The 20,294-nt window shown below is 48.0% G+C and overlaps 1 protein-coding gene across 1 annotated transcript in view; it reads right to left on the reverse strand.

The window, feature by feature from the left end:
- Nucleotides 1–705: 705 nt before the first annotated feature.
- The window catches only part of CYP1B1 (cytochrome P450 family 1 subfamily B member 1), a 34,685-nt gene continuing 15,096 nt past the window's right edge, over nt 706–20,294 (reverse strand). The window contains exon 3 of the mRNA XM_075596480.1: nt 706–3,488. Within this exon, the coding sequence (XP_075452595.1) occupies nt 2,897–3,488 (592 nt within the window). The 3' untranslated portion in view covers nt 706–2,896. The remainder of the gene's footprint in view (nt 3,489–20,294) is intronic.

Raw genomic sequence — 20,294 nt, forward strand, 5'->3', positions numbered from 1 at the left:
CAGGTCAGAGAGTGAATGGGTGGGGAGAGAGAATGGAGGGGGGGAGAGGGAGATGGGTGGGGAGAGAGAGAAGAGGGGATTGAGAGAATGGGGGTGGGGGGGAGAGAGAATGGGGAGGGTGAGAGAAAATGGGGGGGAAGTAGAGAGAGAATGAGGGACAGGGCCGCCAACAGGGGGGTCTGCCGGGGGTTGGCGTCCTGGGCCCGGTGAGTCAGTCACCCACCCACGTGCCCGTCAGTCAACCACTCTCTCCCCCTTTCTCTCTCCCCCCTCCCCTCTCTCTCCCCCCTCCCCTCTCTCTCCCCCCTCTCTCTCTCTGTCTCCCTCTCTGTCTCCCTCTCTGTCTCTGTCTCCCTCTCTGTCACCCTCACCCACTCTCTCTGTTTTATCATAACTGCCCTATACCTACACCGAAATAACCTATTCTGCTTTCTTCCAGATCTGACTCAAATTTCACACGGAAGACCTCGGAAGACAGGTAGGGAACACCTCCCCTCCAATATAATACCTTGAGGGACTGCGGATCAGGTAAGATCCCAGGCGGGATTGCTGCTTTAGAAATTGTTAAGAGAGGGCATCCTGACACTGGTTAAAGGGTTCAGAAGTCATTCACATCTGGCTTTTTTTTTGTTCAGTTAGTGACACACACACACACACACACACTGTACTTTTCAAAATAAACCTACGTTTCTATGAAAATTGAAGTTTTTGCGGCCCACATAAACTTAAACCTTGTTTATTTGGCCCGTGAGCCTTTCAGTTTGACATGCTTGATCTAAAGCATTTATTTATGGACCATGAAATAGTTAAAAGTAAAAGAGTGTGTTTAAAAGTACTTGTCTGATTTTGTATTTTTGGAAAGCTATATATCAACAACATTTAACTTATTAAACATACCACTGTCCTTAGTTCACATTAGCCTTAAGCAGGACTGCCCCTTAAAGATGAATGCCTCTACATTTCTCTACCAGAAACATATTCACATGTAACATGTGTAGATAAATGCTCACAAAGTAGCATATCCAGTCAACATATGAGGTAGGTCATAAAGATGCCTCTATTAGATCTTTTTGGCAAGCAGAGGTGGAAGTAGGGCACAAGCACACTAAGCAACTGGGAACCCAGTTTATTTCATATAGTCCTTCTCTCCTCTACAACCCAATCTGATGCCGTTTCAGACTGGTATTGTATTCTTTGCTAAATCAAGAATTATCCTACTTAAGGCTTTGAAGAGGCATGACCACTAGTGTCAACATTTTTAGAATTCTCACAAATGAATGGTGTACTACTATTATTTATCATGGTTTTTTGAACGATTAGTTTTTAAAATACACTTGTCATTGTATACAACTTTTCAATTTGATCCACTTGTTCTGTATATGTACTTCCTGATAGGCAGGTGTAATGCTTGTGTGTGTGTTTAATCACTGCAGGATAAAGTTTTGAAACACTACACCACTGTAGATTACGATATAAGTGGCGTATCTTAATATGTGCTTATCAGTGCTTTACGCCAACAAGCAGCAAACAAAATGCCAAATTCCTGGTATGAATACATTTTCCACAGGTTTAATTTTTGTGATCTTTTTTACAGATGCAGTTTTCCTTTTTCAAATAACAGATCTTACAAGAGGTCTAGAAAGTTATGTTGCCATTGGTAATGCAGATTTGTGTGTCTAACATAACAAAAATACAAAACAACAACAACAACTTAGTTACTATACCCAAGGGGGTTCTCATAAAACCTACTTCTTGGAGGTTACATCTGGCAGAAATATATTTCAACACATTACGCCTCACTTTTGGAGAGATTCACAATAATTATTGCATGTATTATTATTGCAGGAAAAACAATCTAAAGTAATACGTATTAGCTATATACCTCCATTTCCACAAAGCTGAACCCCAATGCTGCTTTGGTCCAGCAAAATTTTGCTTTGAGATGCACCACTGAAAGAGGCAAGGTTAATTTATTTGGTACTGTAGGTTTTCGAACCTTTCTACTGGCCTCTAGGCTCCAACCCACATAAAGCAGCCATTAAGACTTGGAAAAGGTGTTCTGCAGAAGCAGCTATTTATTGGTTAATAGGTATGGTTTAAGGTAATCATGTTGGAGGTATACAAAAATCAAACTGGATCAGAACTCAATAATTCAATCAAAGAAAATGAAGGACTGACGAAGGGGCCATGAGATCTTGAAACGTTGCTCTAGTGTGCACATATAACAGTGTGTGTCTGGTAAGGTATCCTTTCCCTGTGTGTGCTGAGATATTTTCTGTATGGCTGCTTTTTTTTGATACATTAAAGAAACTTGGTGAGATCAAAATCAAAACAGAAGTCCTTAATTTCTTTGATTTAATTTTTTGAGTGCGGATCCAATTTCGTTTTTGTATAGTTATATGCATCTTGCAGTACAGATGCAGGATCATAGCACCTCTTATCTGAATTATAATAGACAGGGTGAGTGCTAGTCCATTCTATTTTTTTATATAATGATGTAGGAGGTGCTAGCATTATGTGTCCCTTCCAGATTTATTTTGTGATGCTCTATTTTAAATTGTATTGTTAATGGTAACCAAATATATACTGCAGCATTATAGGTATTGCTTTGACCTGCAGAATGTTCATTGTTTAGAGGTACGCACAGTCTTCAACTTCTGCTTTCAAAGTAGGAATCAAATAGGAAAAATATATATCAGTGCATGCCAGCAGTTCACATAAATCAGGAAATAGGAGTCATAAAGTTACTGTACATTTGTTTAAAAAAAGTCTGGTTTCTGAGTTCACCTGGTAAATACTTTGGATTATTTAAAGGCAAGAATTATGGATCTAAATTCACTATTTATGTCCCCAATGCTCAAATGTCCAGTGTTTGGAAGAGAGAATTTTTAGTATATTATTCCTCATTTGCCTCTGTTTTCATCCTCAGCACAGTATTGTCCAGTAAGTCCATATTACCATCCCGAAGAGTCATACTGACCATAAATGGCTTGGGCTTGATGCTCAGACCGTAGTCACATTTCAGATTAAGTTTCTCAAATGGATTAGCAGTGAATTTGCACTGATGTGCCAAGATTGAAGCGAAGAGGAAGAGCTGCATCTTGGATAACTCTTCACCAATGCACCTGCGCTTGCCAACAGAGAAGATCATCACACTGCTCACGGTGTCTTTATTAAGGAACCCATTATTGTCCAGGAATCTAGATGGGTTAAACTCTTCTGGGTTGGACCATTTCACTGGATCGTGATTTACTGACCACTGATTGACAAACACCACAGTGTCTTTGGGAATGTCGTAGCCCATTAAATTGGTATCTTTTGTGGTGGCATGGGGGATGGTGACAGGAACAAAGCTGCTGAAACGCATTAATTCATGAAGGAAAGCCATAATGTAAGGTAAATATGGCTGATCATCCACACAGGGCAACCGATCTCTGCCGATGACCTTATCCACCTCTTCTTGCATCTTGCTCTGAACCTTTGGGTATCTGTTAGAGGGTGAAAAAAATGTAACTATTTAAACTCATTCATACTGCATGCTTTGCCCGAAAAAGATTTCCTAAAAATAATTTATTTTATTCCGACTCCGCACTGGCGTTATTTGTTAAGAAAGTCCACATCCACAAGCTCAGTTGGCACGAAATGCAGGTTCTGCTCAAACCTCCACATAATCAAACTAGTTCTATATGACCACAAATACTGCCCGTTTTCCCACTTCCAATCATGAGTAACAAGAAAAGAAGAAGAAGCAAATAAATGGGAGGATGCCAATGCTGGAATGATTTACAGTGAATACAATTGTAGAATGAATAGGGCACTACTCAGGAACTCTTGCAAGTGAAAAAATATTGATTTATTTTTTAACCACTTCAAAAATACCATTCATCTGATCACATTCTTCCAAGAACAGTCTGTCCCATATTCATGATACTGTGCTAAACAATATGTTATCTTTGCTTGATGCAGGAATCTAATGCATAGTAGTGAAATTATTTTGTATTCAAATCACTATCAAGCAGACTAGCAGAAAAATCCTGAATTAAAAATGTTCATTCGGTATTTACATTTCTACAAAATAAGAATATGCATGGGGAACATTTAAATAATACACTCGCATTTTCCATTTCATTCAGACAAGAAACACTGAGAAAAAAGCCATTCATTAACCCCTGCACTGACAGAGGAGCCAGTAATGCATTGCAATATGTTGCTGGCCTCTATAGCAGGAAAGAGGTCAAGTAAAATATAAAACCTAGCTTTCATACACACACATCTATGTTTTAGAGTAAAACATAGATAATTTGTGAATAAAATAATCAGGTTATTATCTGCAAGAAGTCCTGTGCAGTGCACTGTTCAATCTACAAGTTTATTCCAAGTGTATGCATTGGAGTGATATATATATATATATATATATATATATATATATCTTATTTCTTCGATTCTGACACCCCTTTTTTCACATTTTAACATGTCTGAAATCGGGATGCGTCTTAGAATCGGTGTCTTTGAAAAAAACGAGGCTGCAAGGGGGCCTTTTTATAGCGTTATTCATCAGCAGGGACAGTAAGTCTAGCTAGATCTGTATATATAATTCTTTGTTCAGCAGCCCTTCCCCTAAAGCCAAACACCATGTTTTATCAATATTTAGTGATACAGTATTTAGATGAATACTTACTTATTTGGCAACCTTATTATCCCTTTGAGACTTGGCTAAACATTTCACATGTAATCAAATTTTGGGGTAAAACGCTTAACATTTTGCGAAGGAACTATGGACAGTTTTGCACATCTCAATTCATTACACTCATCTTTTGCCCCATCACAAGGATTTGTGACCCATAATTACATGATATGTTTTTTTTTTATAGTTTTTCCTCTTTGTATATTCTGTTTTCACCTGGCTTGGTAGAGTTTCCTTTTCCTGTAGCACATACAGTACACAGCACCAACTACACTGGATTCATCTATCACAGTTTGAGCTATAGCATCCAGTACACTGACATGTGACTTTAAAGACAAACATAGACCTTGTAAGTGTAGCACTGTTTCTAAACCCCCCCCCCCCTCCTTTAGGTGATCATTGGTTTCTTTTCATGTGGTGACAGTGCCTACAGTCTTAGCAGGCTACAGTAGAGCTGCAGGCAGTCCGTACCATGAAAGTTATTTTCTCCTATACATCTGTCCGATAGACTGCGTCTTAGCCAGAAGTATATACAAGGGGTCTTTATTTGATGCAGCCACTGCAGATGGTATAACAGCGTTTGCATATTGTGGAGAATGGGTTTCATGCCCTTGGAATGGTGCTGGCCAGCAGATAATGTTGAGGCCTTGTGCAATGCACAGATCTTGGTTCAATCAGCCCCAGGAGGGGCTGAGCTCCTCTCCCTTGCCCGGGTGGGAAGGCACAGACTCTATAATTTGGGATGCAATAGGGAGGGCACAGGGTCTGCACCATGATTGGCTGCAACACAGACCAAGTGTCACCTCCTCACTTGCCACTCAAGGAGGCTGCATGAGGGGGGTAAACCCAGCAGTGGGATTCAGCTGGTTCGCACCGGTTCTTGCGAACCTGTACCTAAAATTTCCTCCGTTCGCAGAACCGGTGCGAGAAGGGAGAGAGCAGCAGAGCTTCTGCTAAGGGAATTGGCAGCTTGCTCCATCCTGATTGGCTGCTGCTGTGTAATGCAGCCAATCAGGAGGAGGTGGCAGGAGCCTGGGGGTGGGGCCAAAGAGCAGGGGAAAAGCGTGCAGTTGAGAGAGGTAAGGCTGTGTGCTGCATGTCTCCTGCCTGTGTCCGCGTGTGTCTCCTGCCTGTGTCTCCTGCCTGTGTCTCCTGCCTGTGTCTCCTGCCTGTGTCTCCTGCCTGTGTCTCCTGCCTGTGTCTGTTTGCTGTGTGTCTCCTGCCTGTGTGCTGTGTGTCTGTGTCTCCTGCCTGTGTGTTGTGTGTCTGTGTGCTGTGTGTCTCCTGCCGGTGTGCTGTGTGTCTGTGTGCTGTGTGTCTGTGTGCTGTGTGTCTCCTGTCTGTGTCCTGTTTGCACTGGTTGCAGACTGCACTTATTTGAAGTGATTCCCCCTGGTCTCTCTGCTTCCCCCCCCCCCCACCCTGGTCTCTCTGCTCCCCCCCCCCCCCTATCTCTCACCATTGTGAGATGTGAGGGGGGTCAGGGAGAGATGTGAGGGGAGGGGGGTCAGGGAGAGATGTGAGGGGAGGGGGGTCAGGGAGAGATGTGAGGGGGGGGGCTGGGAGAGATGGGAGGGGGTGGCTGAGAGAGATGTGAGGGGTGGGCAGGGAGAGATGTGAGGGGGGGCAGGGAGAGATGTGAGGGGGGGGGCTGGGAGAGATGTGAGGGGGGGGGCTGGGAGAGATGTGAGGGGGGGCTGGAAGAGATGTGAGGGGGGGCTGGAAGAGATGTGAGGGGGGGGGGCTGGGAGAGATGTGAGGGGGGGGGCTGGGAGAGATGTGAGGGGGGGGCTTGGAGAGATGTGAGGGGGGCTGGGTTCTGTGTGTGTCCTGCCTGTGTCTGTGTCCTGTGTTGTTTGCCTGCTTGTGTAGTTTGCATGTGTCCATTTGTATTTGCACTTGTTGCAGGCTGCACGTATTTGCACTGGTTCCCCCTGGTCTCTCTAACACCCCCTCCCCCCCTGTGTCTCTTTCCCCCTGGTCTCTCTCTCTCCCCCATCTCTCTCTCCCCCGTCTCTCTCTCCCCCGTCTCTCTCTCTCCCCCGTCTCTCTCTCCCCCGTCTCTCTCTCTCTCCCTCGTCTCTCTCTCTCTCCCCCGTCTCTCTGTGTCTCCCCGCCTCTCTCTCCCCCATCTCTCTCTCTCTCTTCCCTGTCTCTTTCTCTCCCCCGTCTCTCTCTCTCCCCCGTCTCTCTCTCTCTCCCCATCTCTCTCTCTCCCCATCTCTCTCTCTCCCCATCTCTCTCTCCCCCCATCTCTCTCTTTCTCTCCCCCGTCTCTCTCTCTTTCCCCTGTCTCTCTCTCTCTCCCCGTCTCTCTCTCTCTCCCCCCCCGTCTCTCTCCCCCCCGTCTCTCTCCCCCGTCTCTCTCTCCCCCCGTCTCTCTTTCCCCCCGTCTCTCTCTCCCCCCGTCTCTCTCTGCCCCCGTCTCTCTTCCCCCCCTCTTCTTCCCCCCCCCCCCTCCGTGAGAGAGAACCTGTTGCTAAAAAAATTGAATCCCACCACTGGGTAAACCCCACAGGATAGCCTGTCACTGCCTATAGCTACTAGGACTTATGTGACAGGAGAGAAGATAGTCTGACCAGCCATGGCTATATAAGTAAAGGATTGATTCCAAACTCCCTTCTGTAAGGACCTCTAATTTCATTTTTTTTAAATATCCCTGCAGGAGCATATGTGGTACTTAATCAGTGTATTAATTATATTGTAGTTTTCTTCCGCCCTGAAAATTGTAATTCAATCCATGGCGCCTTAGAATCGATGAAATACAGTATAAATAACCCCCCTCCCCTTGTAGTGTTTGCCGCTGACACACATACACTGCCCCTTGACTGCCTCCACTCTTGTGTGTGCTGCAATAGGAAACTACAACTCCCAGCTTGCTTTGCTACATGAGGGAGCCACTTCTGGTGCAGGAGGATGTGACTTGTTATGAACAGGGCCTCGGGCATGAGGTTGTACTCTGGAGAGGCGGGGGTAAGGGAGGAAATCCCAAGGAGGCTCTGGCAGAGCATACAGGTGAAAAGCTGCAGCACCCTGAAAGATCTTAGGGTCCACCAGGAGCCCCGCCAGCAATCTACATGAGTTAGCTAAATGGAATAGAGCATCCATCTGACAGCAGCAGGAGGCACGCGTAGTGACAGAGGGGATCCTCATCACAAGCCAAGTAAATGGGTACTGAAGTATTTACGAAGTACAGACCTGCTACACTCATACACAATCTAAGAGCTCCAACGGTGTGTACAGGCCCTTACATGCAGGGTCGGCTTATCACCGCACACACCTACGCAGCGACTTGTGTGAAGTGTTTATATCTAATTACATTGTGTATGTACTGAATGATCCTCACCTTTGAATATCATATTGTTATATTGGCGCCTAGCGATAATTACATTATAAATACCCTTTTGTTATAAACATTACTGTAGCCTACCTCCCTTTGTCTGTCCTGTGGCCACGTGTGGGGGTAAGGTATATAGACAGAGGACTCGGGCCCCCGCCTCTGCAGTAGGTGTTAGTAAGAGGTAAATTAGAGGGGTTACATACACACAGTTTTTTATTTTTTCATTTGGGCCCTGTTTGCATTCATTGGGGAATGGAATGCAGAACTATAGCTGCAGTGCACATTCATAATAGACTAGCTGGTAATTGTTAAAAACAGAGTAATAGTGTAGGGGTTGATTACAATAGAATAATATTGGCTAACTGCACACTTTACTGATAGGGAAAAGCTGCAGGTGTCTTCAGAAGTCAGACCATGCAGCTTATGAAAAAAAGGCATAGTGCCTTATATCGTGGATTCTTAATTTTTTATAAGGTGGACTAAATGTTTGCAATAATATTGGCTACATCTGTATATAACAGTAGTGTAATAGCCAGGGGCCGGTCATAAAAATGTTGCTGCCCATAGGCACTTACCTTTTTGCCGTCCTTACACTCGGCATTTGCTCAGCCGACTCAGCATCATGACGTAACGGCGCCATGCAACGTCACATAGTTATTGCAACGCGGCGCCATGCAGCCATGATAGCGGGATGCTGTAGGAAGAGATGCCACTGACAAGCACAATTTGCAAGGTCTTTCCAGCACAGGGTGAATTTAAAAAGAAAAACGGAAAATGTGACGCTCCCATATTTGGTTTATAGGGAAATCCGGCCCTGGTAATAGCCCTCCCATGTATGCTATATTTGTAAGATTTTTGGCCATCTGTGCATTCTAATATATAATATAATTATAAATTATATATATATATATATCAAGGTCTCCCTGGTGCCCTGTGTCCCCATACCTCCCGGCGCGGTCGCGCCTGACAACGGAGGCAGGGACAGGTGCGGGCGGCACTGCGAGGGAGTATGGAGCGGCGATCGGCTCGCCGTAGGCTCCGGCGGCTCAATCTGCAGGGAGACACCATGTTTGTGCGCTCGCAAGGGTACGTTTGCGCAGGTGCAGTGCAGTCGCGCATGCACAGAGAGCAAGCGCAGGCAAGAAGGGGAGACGCTCTGTGGGGACTACAGCCCCCAGAAGGCCATAGGGCTGAAGAACATGCGATGCCTCACAGCCAATAGGGCACCAGTATTCCCTGCAGCAGGGAATAGATACATTTTGCGCATTTGCTATCACACCAGTCGGAACTGGGATGCAGATAGGGTAGGTTGCGTATATGCAGGGGTCTGTGCCAGAGACCTTCCTAAGCCCCAGCTAGGTCCCGACTCCCTGTGTAGCTTGTGGTTGCTGCAGGGACATGCCCATAGAGAGGGACACTGCCACTGTGTGACGATTCAGGGGATTCCTTTCCCTTCTTTTCCCTCTCCCCTTTCCCAATCCTGTCCCGTTCCGTCTACCTCTCCCCCACTACCTCAGCGCATGCCCCGCAGGTCTCGCGCGCCTGTGCGGTCGCCGAGCCCTTGCAGTGACGCTCCCTGCTCCCGGACACCCGCTGTGCCCACGTCTAGTACCTCACCTTCCCTGGTACCTCTGTCCGCTCCTCTGCCTTCCTCCAGCGGGGTGCCTGCGGTGCGGCGCTCCGCGCGCCTGGGGACGCGGCCTGTGCGTGCGCTCCGTCAGCTCGTGCGCATACACTCCTCCTCTAGGCCCTGTCGCCCTTCTGCTCCCTCCTCTCATTGTCTGCGGGCCATCTCCCTGTCACAGCCTGTGCGCGCGCATCCTCAATTTACAGAGGGCGCGCGCACACGCACTGCTTGTTTGGCCGGTCACGTTTCTGACTCCTCCTCCAAATCCCTTCAGGCCATTCCCCTGACTACCCCTCCTCTTCTCTCACTGACCTATCTCTATTGTCCCCCACTTCTCTCTCTGCTCCTCCCCTCTCTCCTATTGGTGTGTCTCCCTTTATAATCCCTGTCTGTCCACTTCTTCCTCGCTCTGCATAGTTCCTGTTTCCCTGTGTGTGCTGACCTATGCTGTGCTCCCTCTGTGTCCCTGTGGTATCCTGCTCCTGTGTTTATCTTGGATTTCCCTGGCTTTTGACCCCTGCTTGTCCTGGACTACTCTGCTCTCTGGTACCCCTTTGAACCTCGCTACGAACTCTACCTCGCTTACCTCTGGCCTCCGTGGACCCGGCTTGTACCCTGACGACTCTACCCTCTGGACCCCTGGACATTGGCACACGGACACGACCATTCTTACGCTTGCACCATCAGACATTGCAAGTATATCTAACAACTCTTTCTACAGGCCCAGCAACGCTATACCACACTCCGGGCTTGCTCCCACTGCTGTGGGTGTGTGGTGTAATACCGTTCCCACCTCAGTACTGGGGTCTTGCCAGGTCTGCGGGCATACAGGCGTGACATACTGTAGAACCAGAGCATAGGGACAAAACCAAGACGCGGCATCATCCTGAGTCAGGGTGATCTGGGACCCGATCATTCCCCTGTGATACAGAGACTAAACTCAACATGGCTAAAACAGAGCTCCTCATACTTCCTCCGAAACCTGGCCCTACTACCTCCTTCCACATTACTGTTGGAACTACTATCATTCACCCAGTAGCCCAAGCACGCTGCCTAGGGGTCACACTCGACTCCTCTCTCATATTCGCCCCTCACATTCAAAACATTTCTAAAACCTGTCGCTTTTTCCTCCGCAATATAACTAAGATACGCCCTTTCCTCTGTTGCTCGACTGCTAAAACTCTGACTCAGGCCCTCATTCTCTCCCGTCTTGATTACTGTAACCTCCTGCTGTCTGGCCTTCCTGCCTCTCACCTGTCTCCCCTACAATCTATCCTAAACGCTGCTGCCAGAATCACTCTACTCTTTCCTAGATCTGTCTCAGCATCTCCCCTCATGAAATCCCTTTCCTGGCTTCCGATCAAATCCCGCATCTCACACTCCATTCTTCTCCTCACTTTTAAAGCTTTACACTCTTCTGCCCCTCCTTACATCTCAGTCCTAATTTCTCGTTATGCACCATCCAGACGCTTGTGTTCTTCTCAAGGATGTCTTCTTTCAACCCCCGTTGTATCTAAAGCCCTCTCCCGCCTTAAACCTTTTTTACTGACTGCCCCACACCTCTGGAATGCTCTTCCCCTCAGTACCCGACTAGCACCCTCTCTATCCACCTTTAAGACCCAACTTAAGACACACTTGCTTAAAGAAGCATATGAATAGCACTGTGGATATTCTGAACACATGATACTGTACATAAAGCTTGGCCCCCTGCAGACGCACTTACCATAACTCCCTCCTACTGTCTCTGTACGTTCTCCCTACCTACCAATTAGATTGTAAGCTCCTCGGGGCAGGGACTCCTCTTCCTTAATGTTACTTTTATGTCTAAAGCACTTATTCCCATGATCTGTTATTTGTATTATCTGTTATTTATTTGATTACCACGTATACTACTACTGTGAAGCGCTATGTACATTAATGGCGCTATATAAATAAAGACATACAATACAATACAATACTACTGACGGGTGTCAGAACATATGCCGTGAAGATTCCCCTCAGACTTTACAAGCCCCAGGGGCTCCACTAGAAGGCAACCCACTAATATACTCGGAATTACCAGAAATCCGAGAAATGTTTACCTCAGTGGTCCCTCCCCAGGCTGTCCCCCATTGCCCATCCCACCGGTGACTGGCAGACTACTGCTCCCGTTTCAAGTACTCCTAACCGAGAAGACGCAACCATAGAGAAACCTTCACCCCGCGTGCTCTGCAAGATGTCACCAACTGGGCCAGAAGTCAACCACCTACACCTACCACCATCTCAGGGCCTAGTCCAAGGCCTACCTGTGATAGCCACTTATCAACTGGCGGCTCCATTCTGGGCGTGACCCTACCGCAGCTAGTGGAAGCCTTGACCATGTCATCCCAAGCGCAAAACTTCAGAAAGCTGAAGGCTTTCTCTGGGATGAGTACTATCCCCGTGGGCGAAGAAGGAATCGATTCCTGGAGGGAGCACACCCTCAAGGTGATAGATAATGGCCCTGCTCCAAGGCAACAGGATAATGGAGAGCCTCCGACCTCCGGCCTCCCCCATGGTCAGTGCGCAGCGCGACCAAGACGCCGATCTCTCAGCTCACCAGATGGTGGATCTGCTAGTACAGATCTATGGAAAGGATGAAGAGGAAAGCGAACTGTGGTTCAAATATTATGGTCTCAAAAAAAAGGACGGAGAAGATCTGTTAGATTTCCTTCAACGGATCCAACTTTTCCACTGTGAACTCACAATATCATCCCCGCCTCAACCGTGGACGAATATCGGCGCAAGCAATAACTTCGAGGGGCAATTCCCACTCATCACATAGTAATTATGATCAGGTGCTCCCTACTACAAGGACCTCCCCCTACCTTCAAGGACATCTTGGGATTAGTATAGGGGCATGAAGCATATACACGTTTACATACTGTACTTCCCCAAAGACTCCCGCAAGGAAGCGACCAAAGAGGGAACGGTGCAGAAAGCCAAGGGGGTCAAAAGTGGAAAAGACACTTCCACCTCAGAGGGGCCTGAGTCTGCTCCCAGGTCACCAGACAGTTCGGGCCCGAAGATTACCCCATCGACGGTGTGGTGGCAGTTCGGATAAATATAGTGCAATTGAACACAGATCGGACTCACCCAATGGAGTCGGGCAGAGACTGGTCAGGATATACATAGTCGCCATTGTGGATACTATAGCGGAAGTGAAGGCTGCTACACTGGCGACACACTTTATTCGAGCTCGGCTAGTCCCACGAATTCGGGTATACCCGGGTGTATTGAGGTTTGTGACTGTTTTCTGCCCGAGTGCATTGAGGTATTTTCCAGGCAGGGATTGAAGCATTTTATTCCCGCTGGCTGCAATACTGCACAATATATATATATATACTGCATTACAATTCATGAATTTATGCCATCTAGTAGACACGCGAAGCATTGCAGCCTATTAAATCCTAATCATTATCATTTAACAGATCAGCCGCCCATCAGCCAGGCATGAACCCAGGCTGGGAAGGCAAATGCAACGGGGCTTGTCAGAGGTGAGGAGCGGCGCATTCCAGGTATCTGCCAGGTACATACTGGGTATTTGCTCGAATAAAGTGTGTCGGTGCAGTACCACATGAGAAGAGCCTGATGGGCTACAGTTTGATTTCGGGAAATCGACCCTGTCTGAAGACTGGAAGAGGCAGCTAAGTGCTCAGCTGGAGGAACGCCGAGAAGTGTTCTCCACTCGTGAGATGGACTTAGGCTGTAGCAAGAATGCCCAGCACATGATTCGTCTGTACGACACCACGCAATTCCGGGAGCGCTCCAGGCATATTGCTCCCAGAGATGTGGAAGATGTGAGAAATGTCCTCAACAAGATGGAGACAGCCGGCATAGTGACCGAATCCCGAAGTCCCAATGCCTCTCCGATAGTGGTGGTAAGGAAGAAGAATGGTTCCGTTCGTCTGTGTGTGGACTATCGAACTCTGAACAGATGTACCATACCTGATCAGTATACTCTGCCACGGATAGAGGAGAACCTCAACGCGCTGACGGGAAGCCAGTGGTTCAGCATGCGGACCTGAGATCTGGGTACTACCAGGTTCCCATGAGCTCTGAAGACCAGGAGAAGACGGCATTCGTCTGCCCCTCGGGTCCTATCAATTTACTCGAATGCCTCAAAGTATTTGTGGTGCTCCAGCAACTTTCCAGAGGCTGATGAAAAAGACGATTGGGGATATGAACCCTCGCGAGTGTCTGTCTACCTCAATTACATAATCGTGTTTGGGAAGACCCTCAAAGAGCACGAGTAACGTCTCATGAAGGTAGATTAGGCAAAGAAGGCCAGAAATTATCCCTGGATAAGTGCCGGTTTTGCTGAACATCCGTCGCCTACGTTGGTCACATAGTGTCCGCAGATGGAATGGCCACCGATCCTGCCAAGGTCGACGCCGTGGTGAACTGGTCGAGACCAGACAATGTAATGGAGTTGAGATCCTTCTTAGGGTTCTGGGGTTACTACCGCCGCTTCATTGATGGATACTCCAGTAAAGCCAAGGTTCTTAATAGTCTACTCAAGGTTTAGCTAGAGGATTGCGGGTAGCAGGTGCACAGTGGGTCGCGATCTCCTTGTGTACCACGCTGTTCTCTGCTCCTCCGGAACACTTCCGCATCCGCGCCGAGGGTCTCACGTCACTTGCGGTGTGGCTGGAACCCTGCTCTTACCCCCCATCCCCCATAGAGTCTCCACCTCCCTCGCTTGCTGATCTGCCCGCTACTGACCACGCATTGTTTTTCATCCTAAGTGTAAGCCTCCATTTGTATTTTTACTGTACTATTATACTTGCAATCTACACTATTTGGTCTCTTTTTTATTTTGGAGATTGGCTGCAGATATTTTCTGCATTTCATCTATGGGAACCTCTACCCCTTGAGTTGGATGACTGCTTCTTTTTATCTGCTCTATTGTGAGTAGCATTTGTGAGCCTCTTATGAGATATTGTTTATTCACTTTGTATGACATTATTATACTATGTGATGTCCATTTATTTTTCATGGCTGCAAGCTGCGCTCCCCTGGTCTCTTTGGAAGAAGGGACTTCTAGAGCAAGCTTATCAAGGAGCTGCTCAAGATGTTAAATAGTCAGAAGTCTAGGAATGCTCCGTATCACTCAGAGGGAGACGCTCTCCCCGAAAGATTCAACCGGACGTTGTTAGACATGCTAGGCACCTTAAAGGGCTCTAAAATGGGCAAATGGAGCAAGCACGTTGAAGCACTGGTGTACGCATTCAATTGCACCCGACATGAATCTACGGGGTACACACCATACTTCATGATGTTCGGGCGAGAGGCACGACTGCGCGTAGACATCCGTCTAAGGGTACTCAATGTGGCTCATTACCGCTATGTGAAGCGACTTCAGGACAGCCTGCACCATGCTTATCAGCTAGTGGAAAGCGCGACGGCTCAGTTAAATGCCAATAACAAGAGAAGGTATGATCACAAAGTCCGCTATTGGGAGCTTCGGCACGGAGACGCCGTTCTCCTACACAATTTAGGGATCCCTGGCAAACACAAGCTGGCCGATCGCTGGAGGGGAGACCCTTCGAAGTAGATTCCCAGATGCCGGGCCTCCCTGTCTACTGCATATGAGACGTAAAAGGCAGTGTAAAGGTCTGGCACCTAAACCAATTGTTGCCCATCCAACAAGTTGGAGAGAGTGACCTAGAACCAAAGACTGTAGTGATTGACAATGAGCCTGAAGAGTCTAAAAAGACTCCAGCTTCAGTAACTGAGACTACTCAAGATCTTTTGGAAGGAACATCCACCACTTCCACCGGAGACTGGTTGGCACCTCCCGAAGGAGCTTGGGGGAATGGGCCTGCACCTCAAGTACCCTCACCAAGTCAACAGCTCGATCCCAGAAGTCCAAGTTTTGTACCAAGTAGAGAATGTTCACTCAAGCAGAGACTTTGTTCACACTAGTCCACCACCTACGAGAGAGTCAAGGCCTCAAGCCTATGGCAGCCTCTCCCAAGATGAAGAGATAGAGACAGAGACTTACAGGAGCCAGCGAGTAAGACGCCCTCCCACTAGAGTTACATATGATTCGCCATGGGCACCTCATTATGAGTCTCAGAAGCCAGCTAAAGCTAAACTAGCCTCAGTGATAAACATGTTCATTGAAATGTACAACATTGTTTAGTCTGTATTCGTTAAGTTATATAACATGTACAGCATTTTTTCATATAACTTCTCTGTGTTACGTTGTTCCCAAGCGGGGTCGTTGGAGTTACCACTAGGGTGAGGATGTAGCCAGGTCCCCCTCCTACCTCCGGGCTGCGCGAGAGGGGGACGGCTCCATGGGGACTCAGGCAGGTGTCGGGTACCGCGGGAATGGCAGGCGGACCTGGCACAAGTACTGCAGGTGAGTGGGTCGCTGGAGACCCGCGGTAAAACGCATGTGCAGCAAGCACCCGGCGATCCTTGCAAGCCCAAGCATGTGCAGTACAAGAGGAGTACGGTGGCCAATATGACAAGGCTAAGGAAGGGGACTACAAGCCCCAGCATCCTATGGGGCGGCTGCACGTGTTGTGGGAGGACCAATAGGGCTCCTGGAAACACGGAGGAAAGAGATAGATACATTTTGGGCGCACGCAGCAGTCGTGATCCGGACAGAGAGGGTGAAGGTAATGTCCAGGGACCAGTGCTCCCCTGGACTATGCCAGATTCCCTCCCAGGTCTAAGGTAGATCCGCTGAGTCACTGTAGCTGGTGTATGCTTCAGGGAAAGACCTTAGGTAGGGATCTTTCCCCAGTAGTGTGTCAGTGAGAGGTATCAGCTGCAGGACATTATCTATGAAGGTGAAGTGCGGCCTGCTCTCTGTGAACAAAGCAAGGACACTCCAACAGAGACTATTTTAAAGGGGTACACTCCAGCTGGAAGCCCCTCCAGAGGCATCCGCCTACGAATCTGATTTCTCAGCGCCGTCCGCGCAACACACAGACTACCCTCATGGAGACTCAGTGTGCGCAGCGCAACCTCCGATTACCTGCCTCCACGGCCCGTCAGCTCCTCCGTCACCGCAGGGCTCCTCCCCTCGGCGGCCCCACCGCTCCTCCTCCTTCGCAATGGCAGGCGCGGGTCCTCCGTCTCGCACGTACACGTGTGTCCTCCTCCAATGCTGGTCGCGTGCACACGCAGCTTACAGAGCGCACGCCCAGCATTCACTCTTCTACTTCCACTCCTGCTATGAGGCTCCGCCCCCGTACATCGCACGGGTGTAATCAGAGGGCTACCAGTGCTCACCTGGGTTGTATCAGCCACGTCAGAACCATGTCGCGGATCCACAGTCTCCTACTAGTTGACCTGGTCTGGACTGAGACCAGGGAGGTATTATTCACATGCACCAACGGGCCGCAACACACAAAGGGAAGCGCGCTATCCCACACATACTCTTTGGGGGAGAGACTGGTTTGTGGACACTATGGGGTTAAGTGCCCAGGCACCCAAGGATTTTGGGGTTTCCACCCAGGTTGTGTTATTGGTTGGGGAAGGCCTTGCAGGGCCGTGTTATGTTGGATGCTATATTTTCATATGTGTTTAGTAAACCTTGTTATAATATACCTGTGTGTAATTATTGTGTATATTGGTTCCGGTGAGGGATTCCTCCCACTACGCCGGGATCCTTCGCCGGTGGAGGCGCTGCACCGAGTTGATAAGTATACCACAGGCTCCCAGTGGTTGAGGCTTAGGTCCTTTGTGAACCAACAGGTAGCGGCAGCACCAGTAGCCTTCTGGTTTAAGGGGAAGCAGGGCTACATACTGTACATATAAATATATATATATATATATATATATATATATATATATATATATATATATATATATATATATATACATACAGTGTTTGACAAATCACCCAAAAATCTACTCGCCCAACCAAAAAATCTACTCGCCACCTAGTCCCACCCCCAACCCCACCCCTAGTCCCACCCCCCAAGCATAGTTCCGCCCCCAACTCGCTTTAAAATAAAATATATAAATAAAATACATTTAATAAATTCCTAGTCAGAACATTCGTTTTTTACAAATGTATTTATTGTATTACATTATACTACAATTAGTCCTTGTTACGTGTGTGTGTGTAAGTAAATGTTGGATCTAGAAATAAAAGCCAGATGTGCGTGACTAGTTTCCTGAACCACTTAACCAGTGTCTGGACGTCCCTGCTTCACAATATCTAAAGCAGCAATCCCGCCTGGGATCTTACCTGATCCGCAGTCCCTCAATGTCCAGGTACCCGCATTCCCGCAATGTTATACATTGGAGGGGAGGTGTTCCCTACCAGTCTTCTGGGTTAGGGGGGGTTCCGATGTCTTCCATGTGAAGCTTGAGTCAGATCTGGAAGAAAGCAGTATAAATTATGTCGGTGTAGTATAGGGCAGTTAAGATATACAGGGTAAATAAGATATCCAGATCGAGAGTGTGAGACAGAGAGAGAGAGTGTGAGACAAAGAGAGAGAGTGTGAGACACAGAGAGAGAGTGTGAGACACAGAGAGAGAGTGTGAGACACAGAGAGAGAGTGTGAGACACAGAGAGAGAGTGTGAGACACAGAGAGAGAGTGTGAGACACAGAGAGAGAGTGTGAGACAGAGAGAGAGTGTGAGACAGAGAGAGAGTGTGAGACAGAGAGAGAGAGTGTGAGACAGAGAGAGAGAGTGTGAGACAGAGAGAGAGAGTGTGAGACAGAGAGAGAGAGTGTGAGACAGAGAGAGAGAGTGTGAGACAGAGAGAGAGAGTGTGAGACAGAGAGAGAGTGTGAGACTGAGAGAGAGAGTGTGAGACAGAGAGAGAGTGTGAGACAGAGACAGAGAGAGTGTGGGTGAGAGACAGAGAGAGTGTGGGTGAGAGACAGAGAGAGTGTGGGTGAGAGACAGAAAGAGTGTGGGTGAGAGACAGGGCGGGGAGAGACAGGGAGCGGGGAGAGAGACAGGGAGCGCGGGAGAGAGACAGGGAGGGGGGAGAGAGACAGGGAGGGGGGAGAGAGACAGGGAGGGGGGAGAGAGACAGGGAGGGGGGAGAGAGACAGGGAGGGGGGAGAGAGACAGGAAGGGGGGTGAGATAGGGAGGGGAGAGAGACGGAGGGGAGAGAGACATGGAGGAGGGAGAGACAGGGAGGGGAGAGAGACGGAGGGGAGAGAGACAGGGAGGGGAGAGAGACAGGGAGGGGAGAGAGACAGGGAGGGGGGAGAGACAGGGAGGAGATGGGGGGGGACTGACTGATGGGGGGGAACTGGGTGGGGAGATGGTGACGGACTGGGTGACAAGGACTACTAGGGTGACTGGGTGACTAGGACGGACTAGGTGGGGGGGGTGACTGATTGGGGGGTACCTCTGGTGTCCTACACACACACACACACATATACACACACACACTCCCCTATATACACACACACTCCCCCATACACACACACTCCCATATATACACACACATACACACACACACACACACACACACTCTCACTCTACATACACGGGGGTGGGTCGGAAGAGAGGAAAGGCCGTGACCAGCACCACCACCCCGCTCGCCCCCCCCCCCCCCCCACCCCCCTCCCGCTCCAATCTCCCGGCCCCGCGGGCTGACACGGGGATCGGGGTGAAGCGGGGACCTGAGGGGACATCTCCGCTCCAATCTCCCGGCCCCGCGGGCTGACACGGGGGGAAGCTGGGACAGGAAAACACCCCCGCTACCACCTCCATAACTTCGGGCAGAGGGAGCGCCGGGGACAGGGGGAAGGCACAGATAATACTTACTGTGTCCTCCAGGGGAAAAGAATGGCTGCTCGTTGGGGGCGGGCTCATATAGAGCCTGGCCACGCGCCCACAAAGCTTGGGAGCGCGCGCCAATCAGCTGTCAGGCAGGGGGAGTTTTTTTTTTTTTTTTTCAGCGTGAGCAGGGAAATTTGAGAAATCAAACACGTGTGCTGCTTGCGCCAATATTTACTCGCCCAGAGGTTAAATCCACCCGCCCCGGGCGTGTAAATGTATAGGATTGTCGAATAAATATATATATATGTTGGCTTTACAAAATTGCAAAGTGCCAGTGCTAGAGGATGTGTTTGAACTATCCTCTAGCACTGGCACTTTGCAATTTTGTAAAGCCATGTTTTTGTTTGCTTATGTGCTATGACCATAGATACTTTATGCATTCATGCTGCTTGATTATTAATCATTTTTTGTATTTGCTGACCAGGGTATGAGTTTGGTTATTACTTTTTTCTCCCCTGTGTTTTTCCCTTGGTTAAAGTTATATTTTTGCTTATATACACTTTTGAGTATATAGGGTTATTAATGTCATACTTTTCCTTATGCCTTTAGTTACACTTTATATTTTGTAGCGGGGTTTTTTCTTTAAGGGTTTTTTCTTTGTCCCACGTAGCTTTTTTGTGTCAATTTATATTATATTTATTATTATTTAGACACATTCTAGTTATTGGTTCATTTATCAGCATTTATTTTTAGAGAGTGACTGCCTGTATATTTTTAGCTGCCATTAGTGTGTTTATGTTTTTAAGTTAGTGTTTCTTGCTGCTCAATTAATAAAATCTTGTTCGTTTTCTGCTTTGACAGAGCATCCGGGTCTTTTTGCTGTATTCTATTTAATTATTTTTGTGGTATA

Source organism: Ascaphus truei, chromosome 4, assembly GCF_040206685.1.
Source record: "Ascaphus truei isolate aAscTru1 chromosome 4, aAscTru1.hap1, whole genome shotgun sequence".
Taxonomy (NCBI): Eukaryota; Metazoa; Chordata; class Amphibia; order Anura; family Ascaphidae; genus Ascaphus; species Ascaphus truei.